At 41.6% G+C, this 18,462-nt stretch overlaps 1 protein-coding gene across 2 annotated transcripts in view; it reads left to right on the top strand.

Moving 5' to 3' along the window:
• The window catches only part of LOC103397877 (phospholipid-transporting ATPase ID-like), a 28,910-nt gene extending 11,786 nt beyond the window's left edge, over positions 1-17,124 (top strand). Inside the window, exons 1-25 of one of the 2 annotated variants that reach the window (XM_025052952.1) lie at positions 97-479; positions 3,643-3,781; positions 4,949-5,010; positions 5,986-6,058; positions 6,310-6,380; positions 6,498-6,580; positions 6,654-6,812; positions 6,891-6,979; positions 7,542-7,735; positions 7,839-8,047; positions 8,255-8,298; positions 8,426-8,591; positions 9,167-9,355; positions 10,111-10,226; positions 10,425-10,589; positions 11,134-11,245; positions 11,331-11,436; positions 11,532-11,670; positions 11,787-11,970; positions 12,334-12,557; positions 12,824-12,907; positions 13,167-13,412; positions 13,491-13,629; positions 14,016-14,146; positions 14,598-17,124. In XM_025052952.1, the coding sequence (XP_024908720.1) occupies positions 3,674-3,781; positions 4,949-5,010; positions 5,986-6,058; positions 6,310-6,380; positions 6,498-6,580; positions 6,654-6,812; positions 6,891-6,979; positions 7,542-7,735; positions 7,839-8,047; positions 8,255-8,298; positions 8,426-8,591; positions 9,167-9,355; positions 10,111-10,226; positions 10,425-10,589; positions 11,134-11,245; positions 11,331-11,436; positions 11,532-11,670; positions 11,787-11,970; positions 12,334-12,557; positions 12,824-12,907; positions 13,167-13,412; positions 13,491-13,629; positions 14,016-14,146; positions 14,598-14,927 (3,423 nt within the window). In that variant the 5' untranslated portion in view covers positions 97-479; positions 3,643-3,673 and the 3' untranslated portion in view covers positions 14,928-17,124. Of the gene's footprint in view, positions 1-96; positions 480-3,642; positions 3,782-4,948; positions 5,011-5,985; positions 6,059-6,309; positions 6,381-6,497; positions 6,581-6,653; positions 6,813-6,890; positions 6,980-7,541; positions 7,736-7,838; positions 8,048-8,254; positions 8,299-8,425; positions 8,592-9,166; positions 9,356-10,110; positions 10,227-10,424; positions 10,590-11,133; positions 11,246-11,330; positions 11,437-11,531; positions 11,671-11,786; positions 11,971-12,333; positions 12,558-12,823; positions 12,908-13,166; positions 13,413-13,490; positions 13,630-14,015; positions 14,147-14,597 lie in introns of those variants that run through there. The other variant, XM_008336294.3, reaches the window with a different exon arrangement.
• The last annotated feature ends 1,338 nt before the right edge of the window (positions 17,125-18,462 follow it).

Raw genomic sequence — 18,462 nt, 5'->3', positions numbered from 1 at the left:
AGTTGATAACCTATGCAGTCCCGCGACCCCAACAGGTAGCTTGGTAGGCCCAAGTTTGGGCTGCAACCCAATGGGTCGCGACCCTCAGGTGGGTTGCAAGAGTTGTTTTGGGGGGTCGTCTCGCATCATGTTTCCCAGGAGTTTACAAATAATTTCTATTGAGTTGGGTCACGAAGGTTTGTGACTTTTAAAATATGGGTTCCCAGAAAAAAAGTTTGGGAAAAACTGGTTTAGAATCACTGACATGAACTACTGCAAATGCTTCTCATACTCAATGGCTTGGTATAGTGTTTCTCAAATGGTGATGCTGTGGCAGGCACTGCAAGGGATGCCTCTCACCCTACAGGACTGTGGGCTGGGGGCGTGGTTTACGGTGCCTATGTTTTGGCGCGCTGAGTTGTTGAAGTTCAGTTGTTCTGTGCTTTTGGAATAAAGAGTAAACTCACTCCCGTCTCCTGCGCTTTCTTCGTTCTGCTACATTGGTGACCCCGAATTGAACATGTACAAAGCTGCAGAGGATCGTGTCTCCTCTTCAGGCATGTCAGCGGAACATTCACAGCCGGTCGCTTTTGCTGCGGCCGTGAAGCTTCCTGAATTTTGGCAGAACGACCCGGCTTCGTGGTTCCAACACGTAGAAGCACTGTTTCACCTGCGTGGAATTACCGTGGACGAACCGAGGTACTACATGGTTGTCGCAACCCTCGACCAACAGTCTACATGCCGGGTCATGCAGTTGTTGCGGTCCCCACCACTACACGGGAAATAAACTTATCTTTATAATATATAATAAATACGACGCTTACGGAGGTACAGTTTGTCTGCCGCGGAGGGGGCAGACAAACTCCTTTCCCTGCCCGGGTTAGGTGACGGCGCAGCTGTGGATCTTATGGACAATATGTTGTCTTTGCTGGGTTCTGACGAAGGTGGTTTCCCTTTTCCGCACATTTTCTTGCGTCAGTTTCCTCCGTCTGTGCGCGCAACATTGGCTAATTCTCCGCATCTGGCCACCGGCGACTACAGGAGCCTAGCTGAGGAGGCTGATCGTGTCTTGTTGGCTACGAGGAGTTTGTCGGTGAGGAGTGTGACAGTGGAACCCATGGAGACAGCGGCGGACTGCGAGGACCCAGCAGTCGTAGCAGAAGTGGTTACGCGCAGACGACGCGGGAAAGGCCTGTGTTTTTTCCACCAGCGGTTTGGCGACAGGGCTAAACGCTGCATCCCGCCATGCCGATTCGAAACGGCGGGAAACGGCAGGTAGCGGCCGTGGGTGCCGGCAATCGTGGTGAGCTGCTTTTTATTAAGGATCTGGACGACGTTTCTTGGTGGACTCAGGTTCACAAAAAAGCCTCCGGAAAAAAAGTCCCCCGGACGACATAGACTTGTCAAACCGAGGCAGCGGCCCACAGCTAAGTGCTGCTAATGGGTCCTCCATCGTGACTTTTGGTGCAAGGTCGGTGTCTGTGTGTTTTCATGGTCGCAGCTTTAAGTGGGATTTTGTTATCGCCTCTATCACAGTCCCCATTATTGGTGCTGATTTTCTGTGCGCTTTTTCTAAGGTAGACCTGGTGCGTGGGTATCACCAGGTACCCGTACGTGCTGAGGACGTGCCCAAGACCGCGGTCATTACCCCTTTTGGACTTTTTGAGTTCTTGCATATGCCTTTTGGCCTGAAGGGGGCAGCGCAAACTTTCCAGAGGCTGATGGACTCGGTGTTACGTGGCCTCGAGTTCGTATTTGTGTATCTGGATGACATTTTAGTTGCCAGTGCGTCCTCAGACGAGCACCTGTCTCATCTGGAACAAGTTTTCCGACGCCTTGACGAACATGGCTTGATCGTCAACACCGCGAAGTGCCAGTTGGGGTTGCTGGTGATTGATTTCTTAGGCCACCGCATTTGGTCGCAAGGTGCGGCCCCTTTACCCTCTAAGGTACAGGCTGTTGCAGAATTCCCGCGCCCGATCTCAGTTAAGGCACTGCTGGAGTTTTTGGGCATGGTTAATTTTTACAACCGGTTCCTGCCTCGGGCTGCACACCTACTGCAGCCACTTTACGAGGCCCTGAGACTCAAGAAAGCCGGCGACCCTGTTGACTGGACCCCCGAGCGGATCCAGGCGTTTGAGGGAGCTAAGGCTGCCCTTGCTAACGCGACACTCCTCGCGCATCCCGTGCCTACGGCTCCCATAGCCCTGACAACTGATGCATCCGACATTGCTGTGGGCGCAGTGGTCGAACAGCGTGTGGCTGGTGTGTGGCAGCCTCTTGCGTTTTTCAGCCACAAGCTTTGAGATAGCGAACGCAAGTACAGTGTTTTTGACCGGGAGTTGTTGGCGTTGTACCTCGCCACCCGCTACTTCCGGTTCCTACTTGAAGGTCACTCTTTCGCTGCGTATGTAGATCATAAGCCGTTAACGTTTGCGATGTCCAAGGTTACTGAGCCATGGTCTGCTCGCCAGCAGCGCCACCTGGCCGCCATTTCAGAGTTTACTACGGACATTGAACACGTGGCTGGTAAGGCCAACCCGGTGGCTGACTGTCTGTCGCGGGTGCTTGTGTGCCCGGTGCATCTCGGGTTGGATTTTCAGTCCATGGCTGCGGATCAGCTTAGCGATCCAGATGTCATAGCCCTCAAGTCTGCGGTTACGGGCCTCAAGTTAGAGAGTGCGGAGGTAATGGCAGGCGGCCCCAAGCTCCTCTGCGACATCTCAATGGGTCGACCACGCCCTGTGGTACCAGCAAACTGGCGTCGCCAGGTTTTCGAGGCAGTTCACTCCCTTCGCACCCGGGAGTCCGGGCGTCGGTCAAGCTGGTGGGGTCCAAGTTTGTGTGGCCTGGGTTCCGCTAAGAGGTTAAGGAGTGGGCAGCTGCCTGTGTTGCATGTCAGCGGGCCAAGGTCCACCGACACACCAAGGCTCCCCTCGAACCTTTTCTAATTCCAAACAGGCGTTTCGACCATGTGCACGTGGATCTAGTGGGCCCTCTCCCGCCTTCACGCGGTTTTACGCATCTGCTTACCATGGTGGATCGTACCACCAGGTGACCAGAGGCAGTACCTCTGTCTCCCACGACATCTACGGATGTGGCACACGTTTCTGTCAGCCTGGGTTTCAAGTTTCGGTACGCCATCAGATATCACATCCGACAAGGGTTCTCAATTTGTGTCCGAATTGTGGTCAGCATTGGCGGTGTCCGTGGGTGTTCAGGTCCACCGTACCACCGCGTACCATCCTCAAGCTAACGGTTTGTGTGAACGTTTTCACCGCTCACTCAAAGCGGCATTGCGGGCGGCGTTGTCCGAGAGTGGTTGGGCGGATCGTTTGCATTGGGTGATGCTCGGTTTGCGTTCGGCCCCCAAAGAGTTTTGTTTGAAAATGGTCTCGCTCCGGGTCCTGTGCACCACTGTTTTCCGAAATCGTTCGTCCCTGCGGAGCTCAAGTCAGCTAGGTTTGTTTTTGTACGTCACGATTCTCACCGCTCTCCCTTACAACCTCCTTATGACGGACCTTTTCGCGTTCCAGAGACAGGCTCTAAGCATTTTGTCCTGGATATGGGTGGACGTAGAGAACGGGTTACGGTAGATAGACTCAAACCAGCACACATGGTAGCAGACGAAGTTATGTTTTCGGCCCAGGTTCCCCGCAGGGGATGCAACCAAATTAAAGATATATTCACCTTGATGTTGCAGGTGATCCCACAAATCTCCTCTCTGTCCTGGTTCACCACCGTGGTGCCGCTCATCCTCGTGCTGTCAGTGACTGCAGCCAAGGATGCCACTGATGACATCGTAAGTCAACCTGGAAAACACACGTACGAATAGACACAGGCATGGGCAAACGAAGGCATGGGCCACCAAACCTTTACAAATTATATAATTTATTTATATTATCATATTATATACTTCTGCCTTTTCACTGCAATTCCCATGTTTCCCCAATACATGGTGTAGAAAATGAATAAAAAGTATTTTAGCATTTTAGTCTTCTACTTTATGCAGGACTTTTACATGTCATTTTTCTTAGTTCACACCAAAGTTCCATCTATCTGCTCCTCACCCGGCCCCGCCGTTCAATTTTAGGACATTTGTGGGCTGCGAGTCAAAAAGTTTGCCCACACCTGGTATAGATTAACCATTTTTATAATTGAACCAGCAGCATTTGAGTTTTTCATACTTTGAGAACCATCGCTGTACAGAGTTCCCATGTTGGTCCAACCTTGGCCAGAGGTTCTTTTCCATTACTTCTATACTTAGTAAATAGATGGAAAAACTTCTATTTTTTTCCGTCCTCGACTGTTTCCCCTCTAATGTTATTGCTCAACAGTTTCATCAGCCACTATTGTGACCAATGTAATAATGGTCTGGTGTTTTACTAAAAACAAGGCGGATAAGTCTTCTTAGGCAACAATGAAAAGAAAAAAAAGAAAAAAAATTCTCTTCGTTTATTCCATCCTGGGAGGAACATTTATTGGACAGGAAACAAACATATGTCATGTCAGAAACAATAAAATTAGCTTTTTACTCAACCTTTTACTCAAGTTGCTCCCTAGACTGTGTGTGTGTCTGTGTTTGTGTGTGTATGTGCATTAAAGCAACAGTAAACCACCAGTTTACTGCGCCGTAGCGTCTGTCGCTCTCAGCAGTGTTTGTCAGTTTTTACAGTCAGGTCAACGAGTTTCAAGGTTAATATGAGTTGACTGGGGGGGTGGGGGAGGGTGAAGTGAAGAGAGGTGAAGCAGCTTACAATGATAGTTAGAAAAAAAACATCTGGAGGTCTGATTCTGTTTTTTACTAAGGATGTTTATTTGTAGGATGTTATAATTCCACTATGTCATTGATAAAACTTCTCTTTCTTCTTTGTCTCTCTCTCCCTCACTCTCTCTCTCTCTCGCTCTCTTCCTCTCATTCCCCTGTGTTTGTGTTTTGCGTGCGGGTCTGTGTTTGTTCTGTTCACAGAATCGTCACCGTAGCGACAACCATGTCAATAACCGCAAGGCTCATGTCCTCATCGATAGAAAGTAAGTTTGTTTGTTTATCTTGTGTGAGCGGTCGCTGACAAACTGCAGCGCTGGGCTGGGACTTGAACACATTCATTTCAGTTGAACAAAACAACGCTTGTTTCCCTAATTAAGGGCACTGTGGTAACACTGAAACAAACTGAAACTGCAAACACTCCCACCCAGTAGGTGGCAGCAATACATAAAAGGTTCATTTGCCAGCCTGAAGAAGATGCATGTGATGTATTGAATACTGCCAGTACGCAAGTTTATTTTTAAAACCCTTGAAATGTAGCAGCTTGGATGAGAGCATTAGTGTTATCTTAGCGCTAGTGCTAACGTTAGCTACAACAACTGTACTAAGAGTTTACAGAATAGATCACTAACAGAACATCAACAACAGTAGAGTATGTAGATACTGTATGTAGTTACAACAGCAGGAGACATGATCGGTTCGGTTCACCACAGTTGCTTCCTGCAGAGATCCTGGACATAGTTTAGATCAGTGTTTCCCAAACTTTTTTTCTGGGGACCCATATTTCAAAAGTCACAAACCTTCATGACCCAGATAAATGGACATTATTCGTAAACTCCTGGGAAACATGATGCGAGACGGCCAAAAAATATATCTTGCGACCCACATGACGAATCAATTAATTCCTTAAATATTCTAGTATATTTTTGTTTTGTTATATCTATTGTATATTTAAGTTTTTTTCCCAGTCTTTGGGAAACAATGGTTTAGATTATTCTGAATGCAAGGAAGAAACTGATGACACGTTTGAAAACCCTAACTGGAAACACATGGTGGATCTAGATAATCCAGTCAAGTGACGGCTGCCCCTGCCCATAAATCGTTCAGATACAGGCTGTGGTGCTTCAGTGCTCAGTGTTTCATATTATCTTTATTTATTCTCAAATACCTGAAATCAGTTTGAGTGTATTTATATTTCAAATGTCATTTCTACACTTTTTCTTTTTTTTTTCTCCTTCCAGACTACGAAATGAGAAGTGGATGGACGTCCAGGTGGGAGACATTATTAAACTGGAGAATAACCAGTTTGTCACTGTGAGTTAAAGGATTCATAATAAAAAATGATGTATAATAAATCAGCACTAATATATGTATATACATGTTTATATATGTATACATATATGTATGTATATATGTTCACATCTAGTTATATATGTATGTATATATGCATACATATATATTTATATATGTATGTAAATATATATGTATGTATAGAATATATATATTTACATGTTAATATATACATTATGTACAGGTGTGACTGATAAATTATTTTCTCATTTCAGGCCGATTTACTGTTGCTCTCCAGCAGTGAACCACTCAACCTGGTTTACATCGAGACAGCAGAGCTTGATGGGTTAGTTGTTTTTTTTTTTTACACACATACAGTATATAAAATATAAATATAAACTAACCCTCTTTTTTATTTATTGATGACCTTGTCTTGGTTATTTTCTCCTCCTTCCTCCCATAGAGAGACAAACCTGAAAGTGAGGCAGGCTCTAACAGTGACAGGAGACCTCGGGGACAACGTGGAAAAACTGGCGGACTTCAGTGGTACAGAACGGTTTGTGCTCTGTCAGATGTTTAAGTCTGCATACCTTCTTACATCTGTTGTTTCTTCACCAAGGTGAGGTTTGCTGTGAGCCTCCGAACAATCGCCTCGACCGCTTTACAGGAACACTAACGGTAGCTGGCCAGAAATACCCACTGGACAATGAGAAGATCCTGCTGCGTGGTTGCACACTGAGGAACACCGAGTGGTGCTTTGGACTGGTGCTGTTCGGAGGTTAGTGTCCGAGTGTAACCGAAACCTTGAGTCATTTGTTGGGATTTAATGGTGTCTTTGATGCTGTTTCTCCTGAAGGTCCAGAGACGAAGCTCATGCAAAACTGTGGGAAGAGCACATTCAAAAGGACGAGTATCGACCGTCTGATGAATGTCCTCGTCCTCTGTGTGAGCTCCTTGTAACATTTGTTCATCATCCACCCTCAACACTTAGATAATGCTTAAAATGTGTTACTTTTAATTTGTCATTCAAACTCTGGTGGGTATTTAGGTTGTGAAATTTAAAATAATTATGAAAATTATAAATATACCTGAACATTATTGCATACACAAAAAATTACATAAAAAAATAAGGCAAGCGAAGAGAGAGCAAACCACGACCCCTGCTGGGGAAGCAAGGTATTGTGCTGTAATTCAAATTCATAAACATTTACGTGCATATACATTATTATTGCAATAACTGACAACCCCACAGTTATGGACAAGAAAATAAATGAATTAAAGACATATTTAAATATTTATTTCACAGTTTAAAAAATATATATAAATGTTTTAATTACTTTTTTTATTTTTTTATATTTATATTATACATACATAGTTTAATTGGAAATTTGTTATTATGCACAGCTGGTCATAAGGACCATTTCTGACCAATTTTGTTAATATTCTTGAACACATTATTATAACTGTTGTTCATATGCACAATTACATTTTGTTTTTGGTTTTGCAGATTTTTGGCTTCCTGGCCTTCATGTGCACCATCTTGGCCATAGGAAACTGGTTTTGGGAAACAAACGAAGGCTCCCAGTTCACAGTTTTTCTGCCGAGGCAGGAGGGCATCGACACAGGATTCTCTGCCTTCCTCACATTCTGGTCCTACGTCATCATCCTCAACACAGTGGTACCCATCTCTCTCTACGTTAGGTCAGGAGTTAAATTATTGAAATGATTGAAATAGACTTTAAATTCAAAATGTTTAAATTTATAGGATTGACCGAAATTTGATCTTTTTGTTTTGTTTTGGCAGTGTGGAGATTATTCGCCTGGGAAACAGTTTTTACATCGACTGGGACCGAAAAATGTATTACAATCGCAACGACACGCCAGCAGAAGCTCGTACCACTACTCTGAACGAGGAGCTGGGCCAAATTAAATACGTCTTCAGTGACAAGACAGGGACGCTGACGCAGAACATCATGACCTTCAACAAGTGCTCCATCAATGGCAAATCCTACGGTAGGATTCAGGGCATGATACTGTAGTAACTGTAGTAACTGTTTCATAGTGACTTCTTTTTACTTAAATCAACCACAGAGTTTTTGGATTTGACTGAAATAAGTCAGAAGGGAATCTAAAATTCAATCACAATTTTTTTAAAATTTCATTAATCACACGATATTATTATTATGACAGTTTTATCACTTTTTTCACTAATTTCTGCAGGTGACGTCTATGACTACACTGGTCAAAGACTAGAGATTACTGAGGTGAGGCGTAGTTACTTCATTTGATTACCATTAGGGATGTTGAAAATCCTCAAATAAAAAATCTCAAGGATCATCTATGGACGTGATTTTTTAAAAATTAAAGTTGTTTTTTTAATCATCTTTTTAGAAAACGGAAAGGGTGGACTTTTCTTTCAATCCTCTGGCTGATCCCCGCTTCGTGTTTCACGACCACTCCCTGGTGGAAGCGGTGAAGCTGGAGAACCCAGAGGTCCAGCTCTTCTTCAGGTTGCTGGCCCTCTGCCACACCGTGATGGCTGAGGAGAAGACGGAAGGTCAGTGGGTGTGTGTGAGATGGTTTCTCCTAGTGCAGTGGTTCTCAAACGGTGGTGGTACGCGAGCGCTCTCTAGTGGTACGCGGGGAAAATTCACATTTTAACATTTTCAATTCAATAAATCTGAAACATACCATGCACAATTAATACAGCATTTAAGCATAAACATCTTTCTAAACATTTCTAAACATCTCTCCTGTGGTGGAAGCTAACAGTGAAGGCCTACGCTGCTATATTCTAATGTTGGTCATCATGGTGGTACTCAGAGAGATCAGTGTTTTCTCAGGTGGTACAGAGTAGAAAAAGTTGGAGAACCACTTTCCTATTGTATTTATGTATTTCACTGTTCGCTATAGTGAATATATACAGTATATGGGTCATGTTTTTACTACAGTCATACATGTATAACTGATCTTGTGATTCTTCACTTTTTTCCCCACACATAAACCATTAAATTATTATTAAATTATTCGTTAAAGAATCCTAGATGCAGATTTTCATACATTTTAACCATAGAAGGAAAAAGAAAAAAAAATTCACTAAGCTTCACTAGAATGTTCTTTTCGTCCCTCCAGGTGAGCTCCACTACCAGGCCCAGTCCCCAGACGAGGGAGCCTTGGTAACCGCAGCCAGAAACTTTGGTTTTGTGTTCCGCTCTCGTACACCAGACAGTGTCTCCATTGTGGAAATGGGACAGCAGTGCAGTTACGAACTCCTGGCCATCTTGGATTTCAACAACGTCCGCAAGAGGATGTCTGTCATAGGTACATGATACCCCGTCTGGCCACTTTAGTGGGGGTCTCCCCTATAGACCTCTTGTACCTGAAACCAGATATCCTAGTTCTGTCTGGGCCTCGAAGAATACTAGAGTATGAACTGTATTTAGATCAGTAGTTCTCAAATAGTGGGGAGAGCCCCTTGGGGGGCGGGGGGGAGGGTGAGGTGCTGGGGGTTGTGAGGGGCTTCTAATGGAATATGGTACGCTGGACATAAGTGTACCACTGCTGTAATCCTTGAATGATAACAAGCCTCCAGTCACTAGGTGGCAGCAACTCATAAAACTCATACGGCCCAGAGGATGCCACTAGGCAGCAACTCGTACAGATATCCCAGTTCTGTCTGGGCCTCGAAGAATACCAGAGTACGAATTGTATTTAGATCAGTAGTTCTCAAATAGTGGGGAGAGCCCCTTGGGGGGCGGGGGGGAGGGTGAGGTGCTGGGGGTTGTGAGGGGCTTCTAATGGAATATGGTACGCTGGACATAAGTGTACCACTGCTGTAATCCTTGAACAAGCCTCTAGCCACTAGATGGCAGCAACTTACACAGTGGTTTGTACAGTTAAAAATATACGTTATCAGGTTCTCAATAGTATTTCAATTGGCTGTGGTGTGGGTCGGAGGGGTGGGGGCATAAAAACATTTCTGTCAACAAGGGGGGGGGGCATGACAGAAAATAATTGAGAACTACTTATTTCAATATTTTAGATCATGACAAAGTGTGTCTGTTTTGTGTCTGCAGTTCGTAGTCCAGACGGGAAACTCTCACTCTACTGTAAAGGTGCTGACACCATCATTTATGAGCGGCTGCATCAGTCCTGCAGCAAACTGATGGACGTAACAACAGAGCACCTCAATGTGAGTCAATGCACCAACTCTTCTCTATCTGCATCTAGAATTTAGCATGAGAAAAAAAATCATAAATATCACAATATCAGATCAGTAAACTCATCAAATTCAGTCGAAAGATTAAATATGTGAAGTCTGTGAAATTATTTATATTGAGTTATTGACTGCCCCGCTAACACATGTGAGTCTGTGCCTGTCGTTTTGCAGGAGTTCGCAGGTGAAGGTCTGAGAACGCTGGCGCTGGCTTACAAGGATCTGGATGAGGGCTATTTTAATGAGTGGAAGCAGCGCCACCATGAGGCTAGCACCACCTTGGAGGACCGGGAGTATAAACTGGATGAGCTATATGAGGAAATAGAGAAAGACCTGCTGGTAGGAATTCATGTTCATTATTATTATTATTATTATTATTATTATTATTATTATTATTATTATTATTATTATTATTATTATTATTATTATTATTATTATAATTAAAGGGATCATGATGACGACAATTATTATAATTAGGGATGTACAATGTTAACTAACCGATATCTGATATGCCAATATTGTTCAAACCCTTAATTTGCTATTCTGATAGCAACCGATACCGATATAGGCCTGGTAATATTTATTTATTTATTAGTACAATATGAGCTAAAATGCTGCCATCTAGTGACTTTTACATTCACATACAGCCTTTTATCACCAAAACTTCTTTTTAGGGCACGCATTATTTGGCATTCATTCCTCGGGTTTTCATTATCGCAGGAAAAAACGATAAAGATTCCTACAGATATTACATAATTATGCTAACATAGGCCCGCCGATTTTATCGGACATCCCTGATTATAATGATCTTGACGATAGAGATGGCGATGATGATGATGATGATGATGATGATGATGATGACGATGATGATGATGACTTTCAGCTACTCGGTGCCACAGCCATAGAGGACAAGTTACAAGATGGAGTCCCTCAGACGATAGAGCAGCTGTCCAAAGCTGACATCAAGGTCTGGGTTTTAACCGGTGACAAACAAGGTACATGACTGGGAAAAAAAAGTGTAATTTCAAGCCCTTAAAACTTAGAGAGTTTTTGACTTGCTTATTTTATTATTTGCACCAGAGACGGCAGAAAACATCGGTTACTCATGTAATCTGCTGAGAGAAGAGATGAATGAGATCTTCATCATCGCAGGAAACTCACCCGAGGACGTCAGAGAGGAACTGAGGTCAGAGCGAGGGGCAAAAGAAAAAAGCCAGATGCTGATTGAACTCTTCCATGTATGCAGGGTTTCTAAAATGTTGTATTTTCTCATGAAAACAGAAATGCACGGACCTCCATGAAACCAGATTCAGCAGAAACTGTGTTTCTGCCAGAGAGGTCTTTGGTTAACGGGGTTCAGGCTCTGACAGATGAGGAGGTGAATGGAGAGTACGGCCTGGTCATCAACGGCCACAGTCTGGTAGGAGACGCTTGTGGCATTTGTCACTCGGAAACATTTTAAATTACATTTCTCAGAAAACCGACCAGCACCACCTGTTTTTTTCCTGCTCTCATCTGCCTCTCATTTCTCTGAAGGCGTATGCACTTGAGCACAGCATGGAGCTCGAGTTCCTGAGGACGGCGTGCATGTGTAAAGCAGTGATTTGCTGCCGAGTCACTCCGCTGCAAAAGGCTCAAGTGGTGGAGCTGGTCAAAAAGTACAAGAACGCAGTCACGCTGGCCATAGGGGACGGAGCCAACGACGTCAGCATGATTAAAGGTACCGCCAGATACAGTAGATACTAACAAACGCTTGAAGTTCTCCTGTCGTGCAAAATCTCGTTTTCGTTTTATGAAAAAAATAAAACACCAATCCCAGAACCCTGCAGAAAAGAGCTTTCGCACTATGTAAAATGTAGGGTGGCTTCTAGTGGTTAATAACGGTACTGCAAGTCAGACATTAACAAAACTTAAAATACTTCAAGATATTTACATTACACAAATCATTATTTTTTTACTAAACTCAATAAAGACAAGAAAGAAATATAGGGTCGAACTTCAGATTAAAAAAAATGTAATTAAATTTTGCGTTGATTTAATTCATATTTACTAAGTTATGTTTCTGTCCTGTCTGTGTTCACAGTGGCCCACATCGGTGTGGGCATCTCAGGTCAGGAGGGAATGCAGGCTGTGCTCTCCAGTGACTTTTCCTTTGCCCAATTCCGATTCCTACAGCGCCTCTTGCTGGTGCACGGACGCTGGTCTTATCTGCGCATGTGCAAGTTCCTGCGCTATTTCTTTTACAAGAATTTCACCTTCACCTTTGTCCATTTCTGGTATGCCTTCTTCTGCGGCTTTTCTGCACAGGTGAGAGAATAAGAGAGAGAATAAAGAAATCTCTGCCACCGGATTAAATTTGACAGGCTTTTGCAAAACTATTTCAACCACTTACAATTAAATTCAATGCCAACTGCGATAACAGTGTATAGGATGAATCAAAGCATCAGTAGGGGTTAAACTGATTTTTAATTTGAACAATATTTGATCTAAATAATTATCTAAATAAAATTCTGAATAATGATCAAAGAGCATTTATTCAACTTTTTATGATTTTTTATTTTGTATGTTTTCAGACGGTGTACGACGAATGGTTTATAACACTCTACAATCTTGTATACACTGCACTTCCTGTATTGGGAATGAGTCTATTTGACCAGGTAATATGATAGTTAAATAATATTTTTTTATTGTTTAATAATTGTATGAAATATGTTGTATTGATATTATTATTATTAAAAATAAAATAATCAACCTGTTCAACCTTAATCAGAAATTCAGGTGTTAGGGTTAGATAATGTTAATGTTACAGCCTTAAGGAAAATATTCAGTACCAAGTGATCATAAGCTAATAAGGAGAAGAACATTGGGGCTAAGGTAACAAAAACTTCAAAACTTTCTGTTCCACCTGCTGGCTAGGACGTGAATGACGTGTGGAGTTTCCAGCATCCTCAGCTTTATGTTCCTGGTCAACTCAACCTCTACTTTAGCAAAAAATCCTTCTTCAAGTGTGCGCTCCACAGCTGCTACAGCTCCCTGGTGCTGTTCTTCATCCCCTACGCGGCCATGCACGACACCGTGAGGAATGATGGGAAGGATGTGGCCGACTACCAGTCCTTCGCTCTCCTGACACAGACGTGTCTGCTGTTTGCAGTCACCATCCAGGTTTGAGGACGCTGCGTCTTTACATGTACGGACACGTTTGTGTGTGTGCTGATATTTGAATGTTCTCTGTGTCCACAGTTAGGGCTGGAGATGTCTTATTGGACGGCGGTCAACACGTTCTTCATCCTGGGCAGCCTGGCCATGTACTTTGTCGTCACCTTCACCATGTACAGTAACGGCATGTTTCTTGTGCTGCCCGCAGCCTTCCCCTTCATAGGTGAGTGAAGGAGGGAGTGAGTGAGTGAGGAGTGATTTTTTTTATCCTAATGGTTCTTCAACTTTTATACTCTGGACCACCTGAGAAAACCTTGATCTCTCTGAGTACCACCATGATGACCAACATTAGAATATAGCAGCATAGGCCTTCACCATCAGCTTCCACCACAGGAGAGATGTTTAGAAATGTTTAGAAAGATGTTTATGTTTATGTTTAAATGTTGTATTCATTGTTCATGGTATGTTTCAGATTTATTCAATTGAAAACTAAATGTGAAAATATGAACTACCCCCACAAGAGTTTGAGAAACACTGTCCTATTCTATTCTATTTTGGTAGATTTTTTTTAATCCACATTCATACATGTAACCACACTTTTTTTTGCAGGAACAGCTCGGAACTCTTTGAACCAGTCAAATGTTTGGCTGACGATTTTTCTCACCTCGACTCTGTGCGTCCTCCCTGTGGTCACCTACCGCTTCCTGTTGATCCAGCTCTCCCCCACCATCAACGACAAGGTATCACTCCACCTTGGAATGTGTTGCAGCAAATGATTTTTCATTAATTAATCAATTTAAAATTAAACTTGTTTTCTTTGATCACTCATATATGTCCTCCTTATTCCTTATCTGTGTTATACTATGGATTTCCACAATCGTCATGTGACCTTCCGTCCCAACATATTGCACTGTATTTGCTAACATTATTATATATATTTTTATGTACACATATATAAATATATGTATATATGTATACATATATAAATATTTTTATATGTAAACATATATAAATATATGTACACATATATAGATATATGTATACATATATATGTATACATATCTAAAAACACATGTATTTTTACTGTATATATGTTTATATTTCTTTCACAGTAAATATAATTCGACAATATTAACACTGCTGGTTGAGTTTTTTTTTTATATTTTCCCTCTTTTCTACAAACTTTTTAAGGTCATGTTCAAGGTGAGACAGGCCAGAGCAACTCCTCCTCCACCACCTCAACGACGCCGCATCCGCCGCACCAGCTCACGTCGTTCAGGCTACGCCTTCTCACACGCACAGGGCTACGGAGACCTGGTGACATCAGGCCGCTTCCTGCGGCGTCCTGCTGTGTCACGATCTACAGGTTTTCCCGGCATGGGTCGCACCACCTCGGGCTTCAGCCCAATGGGTCGATCAGCTGGATACAGCCCAACCGAGCGTCCGCTGAATTCTAAAGTTCCACATGTGGAAGTGACATCACTTCAGATGTACAGGACAATCAGAGATCCCGCCCTCTGACAGACAGACAGCTGACTCAGCGATGACATTAGAACTGGATGTCTTTTTTATTTCCATATTTTCCAAGACAAGTTTTCACATTTAGAACAAAAAGCAGAAAACTAAAGAACAATGTATCACAGCCTCTGATGGTGTTAGCATGACTGTCCCTGTGTCCTGGGAGACAAAATGACACTAGACAACTTTAGAGGGTCGACTTTCAAGGTGTTGTCATGTTTACAAACAGCTTTAAATCAAACCTAAATAATAACTTTTAAGAAACAGAACATTTTCATTTTTTTGTACCTTAAGTGTCCTTATTTTAAAACCTTTTATTTTTCGTAATTGCACTTTGACAGTGACACGTGACAACATATGTGTCTTTTCCATTGTCAGTAATGAAGGAGATGAAAACCAACCGGTCCAGCTTAGTGGGAACGACCGACTTATGTATAAAAGAAGATTTTTACTCAAGCTGTATGTTTGATTTCTCAGTTTCTCCTTTGCTGGAAGACTTTGTGTAGAATGACATAGTGGAAGAAAATTACATATCTGCTCAATGTATGTATGGGAAAAAAACAATGCATTGGGTTTATACAGTACAAACAAGACAGGGATTTTTTCTAGTAGTAAGGTGTGAAATTATGTACTTTATGTTTTTTATGTGTTCATTTTGACATCCTATGATTGGTTTAAAATGGCTTTTTAACCTCCTCTTAAAATGTTTTATTTACAAAAGAATATTTCCTAATGATGCTGCTCACAATGATTTAAGAGTTGACTCTTGAAAAAATATAAGTGCTTACAATTTTCATCTGGGTCCTACTGCAACCATGTTTTGGATACATGTGAGCAGATACGCAGTAGGAAAATGATAACACACTATGCAACAGTTGCCCCTGTCTGTCTGGGTACGTTTGGATCAGGGTAGGTGAGAAGAGACCAAACTGGACCTTTGCAGGCATAGGTTTTGAAAAAAACATTTCTTTCTTTACATGCTTTTACTTTGGTCTCAAAAGATAACGTTTCACGATGGTCATTTAAAGCTATGCATATGATTATTACCCATCTCAACATGTCTCTAATTTTTCAGTGTGAACCATTTATATAGATGAGGTTACCTTTTAGCTGAGAGTATAAGGAAAAACAATCACATGAACCAAAGTCTATGTAAATATATGCTGTATAAGGACAGTAAATATTTTACTCTTAAATTTGTTAGCATCATTAGTCAAACACAATGTCACTTGACTCACTATATTATCATTTTAATGTTCAAAAAATGCCTCGTTTTTTAGTTTAAATTATTGTTGAATGTCTACGTTCAGCACATAACAACACAACATTATAGATTAACATGTATGCATGCTATACATTTAAAGACCCTTTATTATACTATAACATAGGAAAACAAGAGCTTTGACTTTTGAACTTTATTTTAATGCTGTATTCCACTGGTGATGGCCATAAATATTTGAGAACGTCTTTGACATTGTGTTTGATGATAGAAAAATGATTTTTTTTTAAACAACTAGTTTGGTTCTTTCTTAAAAGTTCTGATAGTTTTAAAAAGAAACAGAAGATAGTGAAGAATAATCAATATATTTACATTAAGTGAAATTCATCTGTTATTTATTATTGGGTTATAAGCGTATTTCTTTTCTCTTTTTTTTTGCCCATATCTACCTTATCCCAAAACAAATTTGTCACTACATACTGTGTACAACACCTAATTATGTTAAATCATTTGTAAATTTGGCAGCCAATTAATCTCTTAAATATGTCAGGCCTAATTGTTTAAATTAGATTATGTCGTAAAACAAAATAAAAAAGGCAACAAAACATACTGTATGTAAGGAGTGTGAATTGAACATTTGGAAATGTACAGTTTGTTTGTAATAGTTTTCTCTCAAATCCAGTCATCTGTTTAATTTTCTCCACATTTCAACATTCCAATCTCTTGTAATGACTTGTCACCTTTTTCTATTGTCAAAACATATTGTTAACAGTTTCACAAGTTTCGAAGAACATGTGTGCGGAGTATTCCCAGTATTTCTACAGTACATTTCCAGTACCACTTCAAAAGTTTTGATAAACCAATATTTATGTTGTATACTCAGTATGGCCTTTAACTTTGGAAACCATAACTTTTCCATAACTATCACTGATAAAGAAATATTTTTTGTAATGCGCCAATAAATATTTGAAACTGTTCTAATCGTTTGTATGAGTTCCTGTTTTCGAATATTATAAAAATATCGTTTGTCGTTTCATTTGAAACGCAGTTCGCTTGTGCACTGTTTTACACAGTCTTGACACAAAACATAACCAAACAGTAGGGGTGGGCGGATCGATCCAAATATCGATATTATCGATACTAAGCAAGTACTTGGATCGGATCGATACTATTGTCCTGGGATCGATACTTCGCTCCTCCACCAATTTCCTCAAAGCGCCGCTTCTCTGCGCCCCCTGCTACTCTCTGAGTCTCTGCCTGAGTGAGTGACTCAGGCACACTTTTAGCTCCTCCCCCTACCTGGCCACTGACCCGCTGCATCCTTTGTCATGTTACTGTTCCTGAACAAAAACCTGTAAATCCGTTGTCACTATGGCAACAGAGCCAAAAGGGATTCTTCCTTGGAGCAGAGAGCCAAAGGCTGGGAATGAGCCAATTGTGTTTACACTTCAAATCACATAACAATATCACAATAAAAACATTGTGCAATGGGAGGTATTTTAGTTGTCATCTTGACATTGTTATATTTGTATTTTCGTTACAGTGCTGCTTTTTTTGGTTTGACTCTCTTGACTTTTGTTCTGAAACAGTTGTTGTAGTAGAAGTTTTTTTATATATTGTTAAAGTTTGCATTGTAGTTATTTAATAAAAAATAATTGTGCTATGTTTATCATAATTATAATAAACTAACTGGGGGAGGGGGGTCAATTATTCAATGATCATGACATTTCCAATTTTTTACTTGGTATCGGATCGATACCAAAATTCCCAGTATCGCCCATCCCTACCAAACAGACGTACCGGAAGTCCATACTAACGGAAATTCCCTAAATCCCGCCAAAGTCAGTAACATCGTCCAGAAGAAAGGAAGTTCGCAGTAGTGATGTGCGGATCGATCCTGAAATATCGATACTTCAGATTCTGGATCTTTATGCTCTGAAATCGATTCTGAAATCAAAATATCGATACTTTTGATACTTACGCATTCTGAGATGAGGTGTATCCTAAACAGAAACATGGTGAAAAGTATCCAAATGATTGAGATGTTGTCTAAGTGACGCTCGGTTGGTGGGACTACTTCTTCTTCCGCCTGGGTGTATGCGTCATGCGTAAGCACAGGGACTCTACTCCATGCTCTCACTCTTTCGGCTCTTTTTTAGAGAACCGGTTCTTTTGACTCGGTTCACTGAAAAAATCCGACTCTTTCGGGTCCCAAATGGCTCCTCAGATTGTTTATTTTATTCTTATTTATTTATTTTTGTTTTACAAATAACATGTTTTCAGAGTTTGAAACATAGTTTTGACATATTTTATATGATT

This window comes from Cynoglossus semilaevis, chromosome Z (genome assembly GCF_000523025.1).
Source record: "Cynoglossus semilaevis isolate Cse_v1.0 chromosome Z, Cse_v1.0, whole genome shotgun sequence".
NCBI classification, from domain to species: Eukaryota; Metazoa; Chordata; class Actinopteri; order Pleuronectiformes; family Cynoglossidae; genus Cynoglossus; species Cynoglossus semilaevis.
Note: the sequence above shows the minus strand (reverse complement) of the source record. Positions and strands in the feature narration are given on the sequence as shown.